The 14,227-nt window shown below is 39.0% G+C and overlaps 1 protein-coding gene across 1 annotated transcript in view; it reads right to left on the bottom strand.

The window, feature by feature from the left end:
• Window positions 1–6,504: 6,504 nt before the first annotated feature.
• Window positions 6,505–14,227, bottom strand: part of LOC106073724 (uncharacterized) — a 66,227-nt gene continuing 58,504 nt past the window's right edge. The window contains exons 24-27 of the mRNA XM_056017482.1: window positions 14,048–14,182; window positions 11,962–12,057; window positions 7,920–7,995; window positions 6,505–6,586 (exon numbers count right to left, since the gene is read on the bottom strand). Coding sequence (XP_055873457.1) covers window positions 6,541–6,586; window positions 7,920–7,995; window positions 11,962–12,057; window positions 14,048–14,182 — 353 coding nt within the window. The 3' untranslated portion in view covers window positions 6,505–6,540. The remainder of the gene's footprint in view (window positions 6,587–7,919; window positions 7,996–11,961; window positions 12,058–14,047; window positions 14,183–14,227) is intronic.

Genomic DNA, 14,227 nt, shown 5'->3' with positions numbered 1-14,227 from the left:
TATATATTAGGGGTGCACCGGATAGTCCCTCCGGCTCCGGCTTCTGCCGAATATCCGGCATTTTTTACTATCCGGTGCTATTCGGCTCCGGTCGGATATCACTACCGGATAGTAAACCGGATAGTAAAAAATACACCTATTTAATATGCATAAAGTGGACCTTGTTCCATTACTGTCTGTTATAGAATGTATTAATGCTTATATGAAAACAAAATAATGTGCTTAAAAATAGAGCCATTATGAATATGCACCAAACATCGTTTATTATAAAGACAAGGCATGTTAATAACTTAATATAAATAGAGATGAAACTTTACATAATAAATGCGCTTTACATACAGAGCAGCAATGGCTGGCATTTTTTTCAATTTGTCTTGACCTTTGAGTAAGTTAGTTAACATGTTCAAATGCTACATTCCTTGACTACGTCATGCTGACCAGACGTCTGTCTAGCTGTGTGGGTATATCTCCAGAGGTAGAGATGAACAACTCCCACCCCCTTTTATTTGTTTAGTCCATCACATTGAGTTTATTTATAGGCAGGTAACCACAAGTTAAATACGATGGACGTAGGTTTAATGTCAGCGTATTGACACTCTCTAGTAGTCACACCTTTCGAGAGAACTGAGTTTGTTTACTTAGTAGTTAATTTTTATTGGGGGGGGGGGGGCTGGACTACAAGAGCCACACCTCTAAGGTGACCAGGTATATTTCTAGATGAACATCTCCCACCCCCTTTTATTTGTTTAGCCCATCACATTGAGTTCATTGATTGACAGGTGAACCCAAGTCAGATACGATGGACGTAAGCACTCTCTAGAGGTCACACGAGGGAACTAGGTTTGTTATTGGGGGGTGGCCTAGACTTTACATTATAAATTCGTATTACATACGTAGCAGCGATGTCTGGCACACTTTAAAAGCTTGTCTTAACCTTTAAGTGGTCTAGTAACCATGTAATATTTCTTAACTATGTCAAGCTGATTGTCTAGATGTGCGGGTATATCTCCAGAGGTAGAGATGAGCAACCCCCACCTCCTTTTGTTTGTTTAGTCCATAACATTGAGTTCACAGATAGGCAGCTGACCACATTAAGCCAGATGTCAACGTGTTGACACTTTCTAGAGGTCACATCTTATGAGGGAACTGAGTTTGTTTACTTGGAAAAGAATTTTTATTAGGGGCGGGACTACAAGCCAAATCTCCATAAGGTTACTCTGGTATGAGTTTGTTTATTATGAGATAGGTTGTCAATCAAGGGTCTGGACCACAACCCACACCTTTTATACTATTGGCAGGGACAATAAGTTTGTTTACTTAAAGTCTCAATTAGGAGGCTGGACTACAAGCCAAACAGACACTGTATTGATAGACATTGACCATTCTTAAGCCAGAATGGATTAACGCAGATTGTTGAGAAACATTGACACTGTCTAGAGGTGACTAGATGATGAGACTAAGTTTGTTTACTTGGAGAGAAATGTCATTTAGGGCGCTGAACACACGTTCGTTGTTCAATAAAATAAAACAAATATGTGCATGTGTGCGTGTATGTATTTTTTCCCCTTGTATTAAAACTTTTAGAAAGAAAACTAATATCATTGTTTTAATCTATTGACTTAATATATTAAGGAAAACCTTACAGTAAAATTTAACATCGCAGAAAATAAATTGATCTAAAACACCACAATTAGATCTAGCAAACAAAGAAAAAATATGCTGGAATATTAAGAAACACTTGACCTCTGTAACTAAGGTACAGATATAATTTATCTATATGCTTGACTGACCATGCCATTGTGTTATCTTTTTTCGCCTGCACACTAAACACTATTGCGAATGCCCAAGAACAAAAACGCGTGATGGTCAACACCATCATCTATACACACTACACTAGGACTACATGTGTAGGCTCACTACGTCTATCTGACCAGATTGTTACTATCAGTCGAACACCGAGTCTATTTATGTTTTTTTTTTTGGTACGGAGGGTGTGAATGCATTTTTTTTTCTTCTATAGTTGATTTTCCTGATTTTCTTAGATCTATATAACAGTAGATCTAAACATAGATACCAATAATAGGCCTACAGACTACAATTAAATCTATGCTTCGCAACATTTAAGGCTCAGGCTATGAGTAGGTATATTAGATGTTCCTGCTGTTAATAAAATATCGTCTGCCGCAAATGGATTAATAAATATATGACCTACTACGCTTCAGATTCCAACTATTAACTAACAGCTATCAGTATTAAGCCCTTGAAACCAGAACCAGAAGCAGTCTTTGGACTTAAAATTACAAGTCTGATGACCAGTTGTTGGTCAGAAATTCTTGAACACATACATCCAACCACCATACAAGCCAGATGAGAGATTTACATTAGTAATTAGTTAAATATATACTAACATATTTTACATTGACCCTCCAACACACAGCCTTTATGGTTGGTGGCCTCGTACATGCTACACAGATTAATTTTTGTTTATAAATACTGTTAAGCTTGAATAAATCAATCAGTAACAGAGTTTAAAACAATAAGGTATATAAAAGGAAAAAAAAATAATACCAACAAAAATAGGTATGTTATTTAACATTTTCGTAAAATGCTCAGCAATACAAGCTATTTACAAGACACTTAGGTATTCGGCTCCGGCTCCGGCCCCGGCCGAATATCAAATTTTACTATCCGGTCATATCCGGCTCCGGCCGGATATCAAAAAGTACTATCCGGTGCACCCCTAATATATATATATATATATATATATATATATATATATATATATATATATATATATAAACAAAGAAACGTAGATCTAGATCTAGTGAAGAAAAGTTATGCCTGAAATCTACCTCCTACTGACTCTTAGGTTTAGACTTTAGACTACGGCACGTTTCTTAAAGGTTTAAATCTATATGTGTCACAATCCAATACAAACTCTGACAACAAGAGTAAGTGTTTCTGTAAATTAGAGTCTAGTTATGATTAACAAACAATATTAGAAATTAAACTAATAACACAAACAGTGATTTCGATATAAAAGCAAATCACAATGTGTAGATCTAGACCTAGCTCTAGATCTAAATTAATTTCTGTCAGGAAATACAGACAATTTAAAAATATGCAATCCAGCTTTTGTTTATTTTAATTTTAATTTCGTTTTGTTTCGTTTCCAAATAGAAACGTCTACTCCGACATTTAGTAGTTCCGTTCAAAATATTGTTCATATTTCTTTGATTCTATATAAAAAACAACAAAACAAAACTTTTAACGGAACGTTTTCCTTCATTTATGAGATCTATTGGAGATGTTCAAGGTAAAGAAAAGAACGCCAAGGACTCTAAATTGAAATTTAATATTGCCAACTAAATAAAAACTTTAAACGGAAGAACACAGACATTTTGTTGCTGCTATGCTTAAAGTGCACATAAGTCATGGGCTTCCTTCAGTTGTGAAACGACTATGGTTTATCTCGAACAGGCGAGATGAAAGCCTGGGTATTGTCTGTGGACGGAACTATGACGCCCACACAGCAGCTCCCCCGCGCAGCTGATGAGACCAAAAGGAACAGAATATCTGATACAGTTTGGGAATACAGTAGCGCCGCAGGCTCTGCCAGGCTGTAGCACAGTGTGCAGCAACCTGCCAAAGGGTCACCAGCTCCTGATTTTTCCTCAGGGTTGTCTCCCGAAGCCTATCCCATGTTTGGGTACAGCCGCAAGGCAGCGGAGGTTTGGAATCTGAGTTTCCCTTCTCCTATATGGGCAGACAACCAAGGCTAACGAGCCCACCTCCTGTTCGAAGCTTACTGGTTTAGGCGCCAGAAGTAATCGTACTACATGGCCTCCACTCCACTTTACACTAAATGCATTCCACAGAGCACAGAAGTCTGATACGGCTGTGAGCAACATAAAATCGCAGGTTTGATATCGGATTGACCATCTCTAAGGCTGGCTATAGAGCCATGTCTGCCCAGAGGAAGAATTGCAGTTCTTGTCAAGCTTCATTGCCATAATAGAGCCTATTACATTGCTTGTCAACGCTCTCTGTACCGTGCACACCGAATACACCTAAAGGCTGGCTTTTTATAGTTGTTTTTTTCCGCCATGTATGAAAATCTTAAAAAGTGTCTGGTCCGAATTTACGACATTGCACAATGCAACAACTGCCCTCACCTCTAAAGGGCGGTTTTAACATTTAGTAAAATTATAATTTGTTTTTACAAAACGTATAAATTATGAAGACAAGCAAAATATATTTGTAATTTTTTTTTTTACAAATCTATCTAAGGGAATATTACAAGGGCTCACAGTGATCTTTCTTCAGGGAACAGTACCAGGAAAAAAAGAAGAGGCAGACGGAGAATATGATGGGAAGACAACATAAAAAAGTAGACGGGTCTGCCGTTGAAAAAGGTTCTATCTATGGCAAAAAGTCAGAGAGGAATGGAGAAAGACGGCTACAAATCTTGTGTGGTGCCCGGTCGGTCCAACATACTAAGGGATAGATGAACTTAACTTAAATCTGGAGTTTATCAAACACAGTACTAAGGCTTTTCCTTATTGTAAAGTGTTTTATAAGTCAATGCTGACCTTTTATAATAAATTTATAAACAGGCTTTTGTTCTTTAATGTTATAGACAAATTTAAACGTGGCTTGGATATGAAGCCCCTTTCAGTGGGGTTTGAAGCTAATAAATATCTCTTCAATATATATATAAAAAAACGCAATTTATACACTCAAAATACTCTGAGCGTAGCCAAACTTTAGAGAGATGGGCGAATGGATTATTATTCAAATTATCTAATCGGATAATCTGGCTTTTAGCTAAGTTGTTATTTTAGTTGTATACAAAATTTATATTTATTATATCCGCGGATCACAGTTTGAGAAACCCCGCATCAGCAGATGTAAATGTGAAATTTATTTTATACTTTGACGTTGAATGTAAGAGAGAGTGTGTTAAGTTAGTGAGTTCTTGCTCCCGGTCCAGGAAGGTTGGACAGTCGCTTCCTGGGCTGGTGTTTATGTATTATTTAATGACAGTTAATATAATTGTGTGCTTTATTAAGTATTAAAGTACAATCATTATTCATTGAAAGCTGGAGTTGAAGTTGAAGTATATTAAGTATTAAGTGTTCATATATACTTAATACTTAATATGTAACAAGTATTTGTGTAGGAAGTATTATTAAATTGGAATAGAGTAATCAAGCACCCCCATAGCGAACCACAGGAACCAAGTCAAGTCAAAGCATACAAATGAACCCCTGACACTGGCCACGGGATAAAATCCTTTACCGGGTCAAACGGTTCATACAAGGGATGCGGTCATCTCGAACCATCTAAACGGGATTTAAGACACGATTATAGTTTATATCTATCCACCTTTGTCTGCATGATCGCAAACAACAACGCTCGTCAACTTACCTGATTGCAAGACCAAAGCAGGAATATAGTCTCCCCTTTCTGACGTACAGGAAAACAACTGGAAGCTCTTGTCTTTTGGAAGCTCTTGTCTTTTGGAAGCTCTTGTCTTTTGGAAGCTCTTGTCTTTTGCAAGCTCTTGTTTTTTTGGAAGCTCTTGTCTTTTGGAAGCTCTTGTCTTTTGGAAGCTCTTGTTTTTTGGAAGCTCTTGTCTTTTGGAAGCTCTTGTCTTTTGGAAGCTCTTGTCTTTTGGAAGCTCTTGTCTTTTGGAAGCTCTTGTCTTTTGTTACAGACAGCTGCACAACTCTTCCAAATGTCGTTGGAGACACCTCGGAGAACTCTCTCAAACGTTAAAGTTAAAGACATCAGAAGGCGACAAAAGTGAGTTTATTATAGTAGCAGCTTACAACGGCTTTGTCTGCATCAGGTGTGATAAAATAAGCAGGTCGCAGTTGGGTCTGAATTATTATGCGAAATATTTCCCCTTTCAGACTTTGTGGTCTACACAGAGAAGATGATATAAAGGTCATCTGTTTCTGAGGTTTACGGTTAACGAGGGTGTCATGTAGCCAGCACAACGACCAACCGTCTTTACTTTACCGCAACTAATGTCAGGTATTCATTAGAGCTGGGTGGACTCTGAGGCGCCCTGAGATCCCAACTTTAAAAATCCCAGTCTTCACCAGGAATCGAACCCGGGACCCCCTGTTCAGAAGCCAAGGGCTTTAACTATCAGCCACAGCACCTCAATGTGAAATATTGTGTTCCATTAATCCATTAATCTTTGGACTGGATGACATTGACTTACTTTATAGACACACAACTTAAAAATAAAAGAAAGGAAATAAAAGTCAGTCAGTCACACCAAGTTTGTATTTGAGAACATAGATTGATTTGATATTTCTTTACTTGACTAAATGTTCTTGGCATTATAAACTTAAAAAAAAAACAACAACATTTAAACCGATTGTATGAAAACTTAACAAAAAATACAGTGAACGATCTTTATAAGGAACAATAGTCAACACGTTTACATCAAAGTTTTATTGGTTTTTTTTTTTTAAATAGAAGGGAAATCGTTTGAATAGAAAGTTATGTACAAAAGATGATGTGTTAGATATTGTCTTCAGAGTGGATCGACTTGGCCGTTGTCGTGTCTCTGAAAAAAAAAGCAGAAATATGGTAGGGGTGGGGGGGGGGTTGAGCATTAAACAAATCATCTGATAAAGCAAATAAAAAACGAGATTGTATGTAGCCAATTGACAGATATAGACTGGACTCGTTCTTTCTCTCTCTTTTGTCTCTCTGCCTCGCTCTGTCACTTTGACTCTTTCACTCCCTACCTCCTTCTCTTTATAGATATCTTTTTTTTTCTCTGTTTTCCTTCCCTCTTTCTTCCCACCCCATCCCCGATATATATAAAGAGAGATAGAGGGGAGAGAGAGGGAGGGGGGGAAGAAAGATAGATAGATAGATAGATAGATAGATAGATAGATAGATAGATAGATAGATAGATAGATAGATAGATAGATAGATAAATAGATAGATAGATAGATAGATAGATAGGTTTGTTTAATTATCTTGGTAACACTATTTCACTTAACAAAATTCACATATTGACAATCATGGTACTATGACTGACAAACTCGTACTGTGCCCATAGTTAAGCCCAATATTAAGCTACATTCTTTAAGTGACAGTTTGAATACTAAGTCTATATAAATAAACCTCGGGAAAACAGACGTCATGTTCCAGAAGCCACACAATAAATCCTATTCAGCCCCAAAGATCACCGTAAACGGACAGCCCCTTGTCCTTAACGTGGCAGAGCACATCACATATCTAGGAAGTATCGTATCGAATGACGCCTCACTTTCAAGGGAAGTTGATAACCGTCTGGCCAGGGCCAGTAGCGCTTTTGGACGCCTTCAGGCGAGAGTTTGGAGAAATAAATTGCTCCACATGCCTACAAAAATCAATGTCTATCAGGCAGTGGTTCTCTCAACCCTTCTTTATGGATCTGTGACACGGATACTATTTAGAAAGCAACTAAGACTACTTGAGCGCTTTCACCAAAGATTCTTGCGCTCCATTATGGACATACGGTGGGAACACTGCACTACAAACAGCGATGTCCTTGCGAACGTACGAACAGAGGCACCATCACGGTAACGCTAGACTAGCTTAAGCACCAACTTGCCATAGCTGAGCACCAGAGCCTCGGAGCAAGACAGCTGGAGTCACTCACAAAGGTCGCGGGATACACATTTGAGACCAAAAGAAAATCCGCTGACTAGGACAGACGCAGACGGCAAAAAGAAAATCTAAATCGACCACCTGCGGACGATGGTTATGCTAGCCCTGGATGTGGCTGCGCAGCCACGGGAAATACTGCATTCCTCACTAATCTTCAGACTCAAAGACAAGCCTTATTATTATTATTTTATAAATGCGCAAGAGACATAAAAAAAATGAATACAAAATGTAAATACCTTTTTAAAAAGTACACAATAAAAGGCAATAGGATAAATATTGTCGATATAGATGCCACTAACAAGAAACTTGGATCTGTATATTTACAAGAAAATAACACATTATTGAAACAAGGATAATACTTGGAATATTATACAAATAAACAAAGCTTATATTGAGAAGAAGGAGGGGATAGTCCAATGGTTGCCATCTTCCTAAATATTGCAAGGTTTATCTTCCATTTTTCTATTTAAAAAAATAATAATTACCACTAATCGATCAATGAATTAGTTAATTTTTATGATTGATTCTTGTCTTGGGAAATGGATAATTGTTAAATGTTTCTACTGGATCCGAGAATGGAAAGATGGAAGATTTGAAAACTTGTAAGAAAATACACCCAGACAGACAGAGTGAGTTGATAGAATACACCCAGACAGACAGAGTGAGTTGATAGAATACACCCAGACAGACAGAGTGAGTTGATAGAATACATCCATACAGACAGAGTGAGTTGATAGAATACACCCATACAGACAGAGTGAGTTGATAGAATACACCCAGACAGAGTGAGTTGATAGAATACACCCAGACAGAGTGAGTTGATAGAATACACCCATACAGACAGAGTGAGTTGATAGAATACACCCAGACAGAGTGAGTTGATAGAATACACCCATACAGACAGAGTGAGTTGATAGAATACACCCAGACAGAGTGAGTTGATAGAATACACCCAGACAGAGTGAGTTGATAGAATACACCCATACAGACAGAGTGAGTTGATAGAATACACCCAGACAGAGTGAGTTGATAGAATACACCCATACAGACAGAGTGAGTTGATAGAATACACCCAGACAGAGTGAGTTGATAGAATACACCCAGACAGAGTGAGTTGATAGAATACACCCATACAGACAGAGTGAGTTGATAGAATACACCCAGACAGAGTGAGTTGATAGAATACACCCATACAGACAGAGTGAGTTGATAGAATACACCCAGACAGAGTGAGTTGATAGAATACACCCAGACAGAGTGAGTTGATAGAATACACCCATACAGACAGAGTGAGTTGATAGAATACACCCAGACAGAGTGAGTTGATAGAATACACCCATACAGACAGAGTGAGTTGATAGAATACACCCAGACAGAGTGAGTTGATAGAATACACCCAGACAGAGTGAGTTGATAGAATACACCCATACAGACAGAGTGAGTTGATAGAATACACCCAGACAGAGTGAGTTGATAGAATACACCCATACAGACAGAGTGAGTTGATAGAATACACCCAGACAGAGTGAGTTGATAGAATACACCCAGACAGAGTGAGTTGATAGAATACACCCATACAGACAGAGTGAGTTGATAGAATACACCCAGACAGAGTGAGTTGATAGAATACACCCAGACAGAGTGAGTTGATAGAATACACCCAGACAGACAGAGTGAGTTGATAGAATACACCCATACAGACAGAGTGAGTTGATAGAATACACCCATACAGACAGAGTGAGTTGATAGAATACACCCAGAAAGAGTTGATAGAAGCTTTGTACAAATCCTATATAGAATTGTTGAGAATGTCCATTACAAGAAGAAAGCTTTTTTGTGTGTTCTTAACCTTTCTATAACCAAGGGATTAGTCGGGTCACACCACAACATACGACTTCTTTAACCACACGACTTCTTTAAACCATACGACTTCTTTTAACCATACAACTTCTTTTAACCATACGACTTCTTTAACCACAAGACTTCTTAAACCATACGACTTCTTTAAACCACACGACTTCTTTAACCATACAACTTCTTTAAACCATACGACTTCTTAAACCATACGACTTCTTTAACCACACGACTTCTTTAACCACACGACTTCTTTAACCACACGACTTCTTAAACCATACGACTTCTTTAAACCATACGACTTCTTTAACCACACGACTTCTTTAACCACACGACTTCTTAAACCATACGACTTCTTTAACCACACGACTTCTTTAACCACACGACTTCTTAAACCATACAACTTCTTTAACCAAACGACTTCTTTAACCACACGACTTCTTAAACCATACGACTTCTTTAACCACACGACTTCTTTAACCTTACGACTCTTTAACAATACGACTTCTTTTAACCATACGACTTCTTTAACCTCACTTCTTTAACCACACGACTTCTTTAACCACACGACTTCTTAAACCATACGACTTCTTAAACCATACGACTTCTTTAACCTCACTTCTTTAACCACACGACTTCTTTAACCATACGACTTCTTTAACCTCACTTCTTTAACCACACGACTTCTTTAACCACACGACTTCTTAAACCATACGACTTCTTAAACCATACGACTTCTTTTAACCATACGACTTCTTTAACCACACGACTTCTTTAACCACACGACTTCTTAAACCATACGACTTCTTTAACCACACGACTTCTTTAACCACACGACTTCTTAAACCATACAACTTCTTTAACCACACGACTTCTTTAACCACACGACTTCTTAAACCATACGACTTCTTAAACCACACGACTTCTTTAACCTTACGACTCTTTAACAATACGACTTCTTTTAACCATACGACTTCTTTAACCTCACTTCTTTAACCACACGACTTCTTTAACCACACGACTTCTTAAACCATACGACTTCTTAAACCATACGACTTCTTTAACCTCACGACTTCTTTAACCATACGACTTCTTTAACCTCACTTCTTTAACCACACGACTTCTTTAACCACACGACTTCTTAAACCATACGACTTCTTAAACCATACGACTTCTTTTAACCATACGACTTCTTTAACCTCACCATTGCTTTAAACACACGACTTCTTTAACCATACAACTTCTTTAACCACACGACTTCTTTAAACCACACGACTTCTTTAACCAAACGACTTCTTTAACCTCACGACTTCTTTAAACACACGACTTCTTTAACCATACAACTTCTTAAACCATACAACTTCTTTAACCACACGACTTCTTTAACCACACGACTTCTTAAACCATACGACTTCTTTAACCACACGACTTCTTTAACCTTACGACTCTTTAACAATACGACTTCTTTTAACCATACGACTTCTTTAACCTCACTTCTTTAACCACACGACTTCTTTAACCACACGACTTCTTAAACCATACGACTTCTTAAACCATACGACTTCTTTAACCTCACGACTTCTTTAACCATACGACTTCTTTAACCTCACTTCTTTAACCACACGACTTCTTTAACCATACGACTTCTTAAACCATACGACTTCTTTTAACCATACGACTTCTTTAACCTCACCATTGCTTTAAACACACGACTTCTTTAACCATACAACTTCTTTAACCACACGACTTCTTTAAACACACGACTTCTTTAACCATACAACTTCTTTAACCATACAACTTCTTAAACCACACGACTTCTTTAAACCACACGACCTCTCTTATCATGCGACTTGTCATTATAACAACCCATATGAATTCTCTAACCATAAGACGTAACTGCAAACCTTATCTAATCCTATGTACCTCTCTAGTATTCCTATCACGTCTACAATCACATGACTTCTCCCATTGCTAACCTGCTCTAACCCTGGAGCATCTCTAAACATTGGACTTCTCTTATCATATGACTTTTCTAGACATAAGACTAATATTCCAAACCTTCCATAATTACACGACTTCTAATCTATTGTGTTGTGTACTTTGAGTAAAAGAGACAAAGCGGAGACGCCAAAACAGCAGCGCATAAGAGGGGGCGCTAAACAGGCTGCGCCAAAAAGTCGTGTACTGAGATAAAAGTATGACTATATTTTTTGAAATGTTGTTTTTAAAAGGCAAGTGGGATATTGTGGCTCAAGAGAATTTCGAACGCCCTTAAGTCCACCCAATTGTAATGGCTGCCTGACACTTGTTAGGGAAAAAAATAGCAAAAAAATCTTTGTGCTGGCCACATGACACCCTCATTAAACTTTAGCCAATGGACGAGCTCTACATCATATTACCAAAAGAGATCGCAAGGTTATTTACCTTTACAGAATCCGTGGACTCGATCCTTGCAGTCTTCGCCACATTTGGCGACGCAGTCTCCTTGACAGTCGAAACCAAACTCGTTCCGATCACAACCTGAGCACAGGAGTTGGCCAATCGGTCAACTGGGCAGTGGCGAGACACATTGAACAAATAATGAACATAGACAATGAACGAAGACAACGAACATAGACAATAAGAAATAACAACGAACATGGACAATGAACAAAAACAATGAACAATTACATTTTTTAAAAATCAATAAACATAGACAATGAACAAAAACAATGATAAAATGACAATGAACATAGACAATGAACAATGACCATGAACAAAGACTCTAAGATTTATTTGAGGCGCCACATATCATGTCAAACGTGGCTCTTCTCAGCCTAAGGAGAGATATCGCAAACCTAATAGCCAAGGAACGCTATAAAAGGGGCGAAACAGGGCTACCGACCCAATCGATCTAACACAAAACGGGTTTGAAATGGCCACCAAAAGACACAAACACCCGGACCTACTCAGAGAAATGAGTTGACTGTTACTCGGACAGGTCCGTTCTGAAGAGCCGAGTAGCGGGGCCTGTATCAGATTCCCGGACCTCCAGGCAGGCTAGTGGGCAGATGCGACCTCGCCGGATATACTTTGATTCCTAAGCCACGTCAATAATCAAAACTCTGAACGTGTCTAAAAAAAAATCCATAACGGCAGCTGTTTTTGGTGAGAACTGATTCCCACTTCTACCTCCTTGCCATTTAAGTCTTCTAGGGAAGGTCAAGGTTACTATTGGTGGAAGAGACACTCTGCTGATAACATTTGCCAATTTCTAGGAGATGTGGTCTTCATCCAGCAGCTCCCCTCGCACTGTGGTGGGAAGGCAATGAAGCGGCAGATGCTCTAGCTCAAGAAAGAGCGCTGGCCATGCACAGGGGAGTAGCTAGGAATTTTCCTTCGTTTGGGGGCCCGGGGAGCTTGACCTCTTTGGGGGCCCCTGCATTTTGCGTAATATTTCATTTTTAATGTAAAAAAAACACTCATTTGGGGGCCCCTTCAAGTGGGGCCCCGGGGGGGATTTTCAAATTCTCCCCCCCCCCTCCTCCACCCTAGCTACGCCACTGGCAATGTCCAATATGACTTCCATACGAGAGTCGGTACATGAGAACTAGTTTAAATCCTTGACGAGTCAGATAAAGTCACGGGAGTCTGGCAGCACCTGCGCCGCCCCAACCGAGACGACCCGCGGTGGAGGCCAAAAAGGACAGAACAGCCGTGCAGTGGCGAACTGGACTCTGTCTCATAGGTGCATATTTTGCCAGGTTACGAACGAATTTTGATGCCCATTGCTGACACTGCGTCACAGGTATCTACGATGTGGCAATCAGCTATTGGTCTAAACTGCCCCACAGGTTGTGACGTTGCAGATTGGTGTTGAGGCCTTTTTGAGAGCTGCTTGGAGACGCATATGTGAGGTCATTAAAACCGGTATGGGAGCTACGAGGCACTGCGCCACACAACACATTTTCCTTACCAGTGCACTACGGGAGGCCTAAGCCTTCCTGCTTTGTCATCAATCGGAGTCCATCTCAGATCAGGAAGGTGTCTGAGAAACAGTGGGTAGGTTCGTCCTGAGAGTGGAAGACAGTTTTGATCAATGCCAACTTTCTTGTGACAATCAGAGAGGAGAGCGTAATAAGGACTGTTACGATACAAGCGACAGAGGTGGCGACAGTGAACCTTGGAGGTAAGACCTGAAGACCAGGAATGCCTTTGTGGTGTCAATGTTGAGCTTGTCCGCCTTCATATGTTACTGTTAACCCTCGTATAGTTGCCTTCCTTGAAGCTTACACTATAAGACTATACAATTTTCAATTTTTTTCTTTCGTTTAAATTCATTGCTCATTATGTTTTTGATTATGACGAATATGTTGATAAAAATAATTCCAATTCCTTTCTATATTTGAAATAGTTTTGATCCCACAAGATTATCACTTACTACAAAAATGTATATATAATTTTACAGTGACAAACCTGCTTTAAGAGCGTTTGTTTTCGAATACGCCGAGATAAAAGCAAGAAATATTACCTGCGTTACAAGAATGTGATGCGTTTTTAAATCCTTTTTTACACATGGTACAGTTACCAAAGAATTTATCGCAGTCATCCAGACAGTTGGGGCATTCGTTCCCACAATCCACTCCCCACTTTTGCTCGGGGCAATCTGAAAATAGGGAAACCTGAAACGTTTGAATCTAGAAATGAGTAA

Source organism: Biomphalaria glabrata, chromosome 18 (genome assembly GCF_947242115.1).
Source record: "Biomphalaria glabrata chromosome 18, xgBioGlab47.1, whole genome shotgun sequence".
In the NCBI taxonomy this organism is placed as follows: Eukaryota; Metazoa; Mollusca; class Gastropoda; family Planorbidae; genus Biomphalaria; species Biomphalaria glabrata.
The sequence above is the reverse complement of the archived record's forward strand: the minus strand, read 5'-3'. Positions and strand labels throughout refer to the sequence as shown.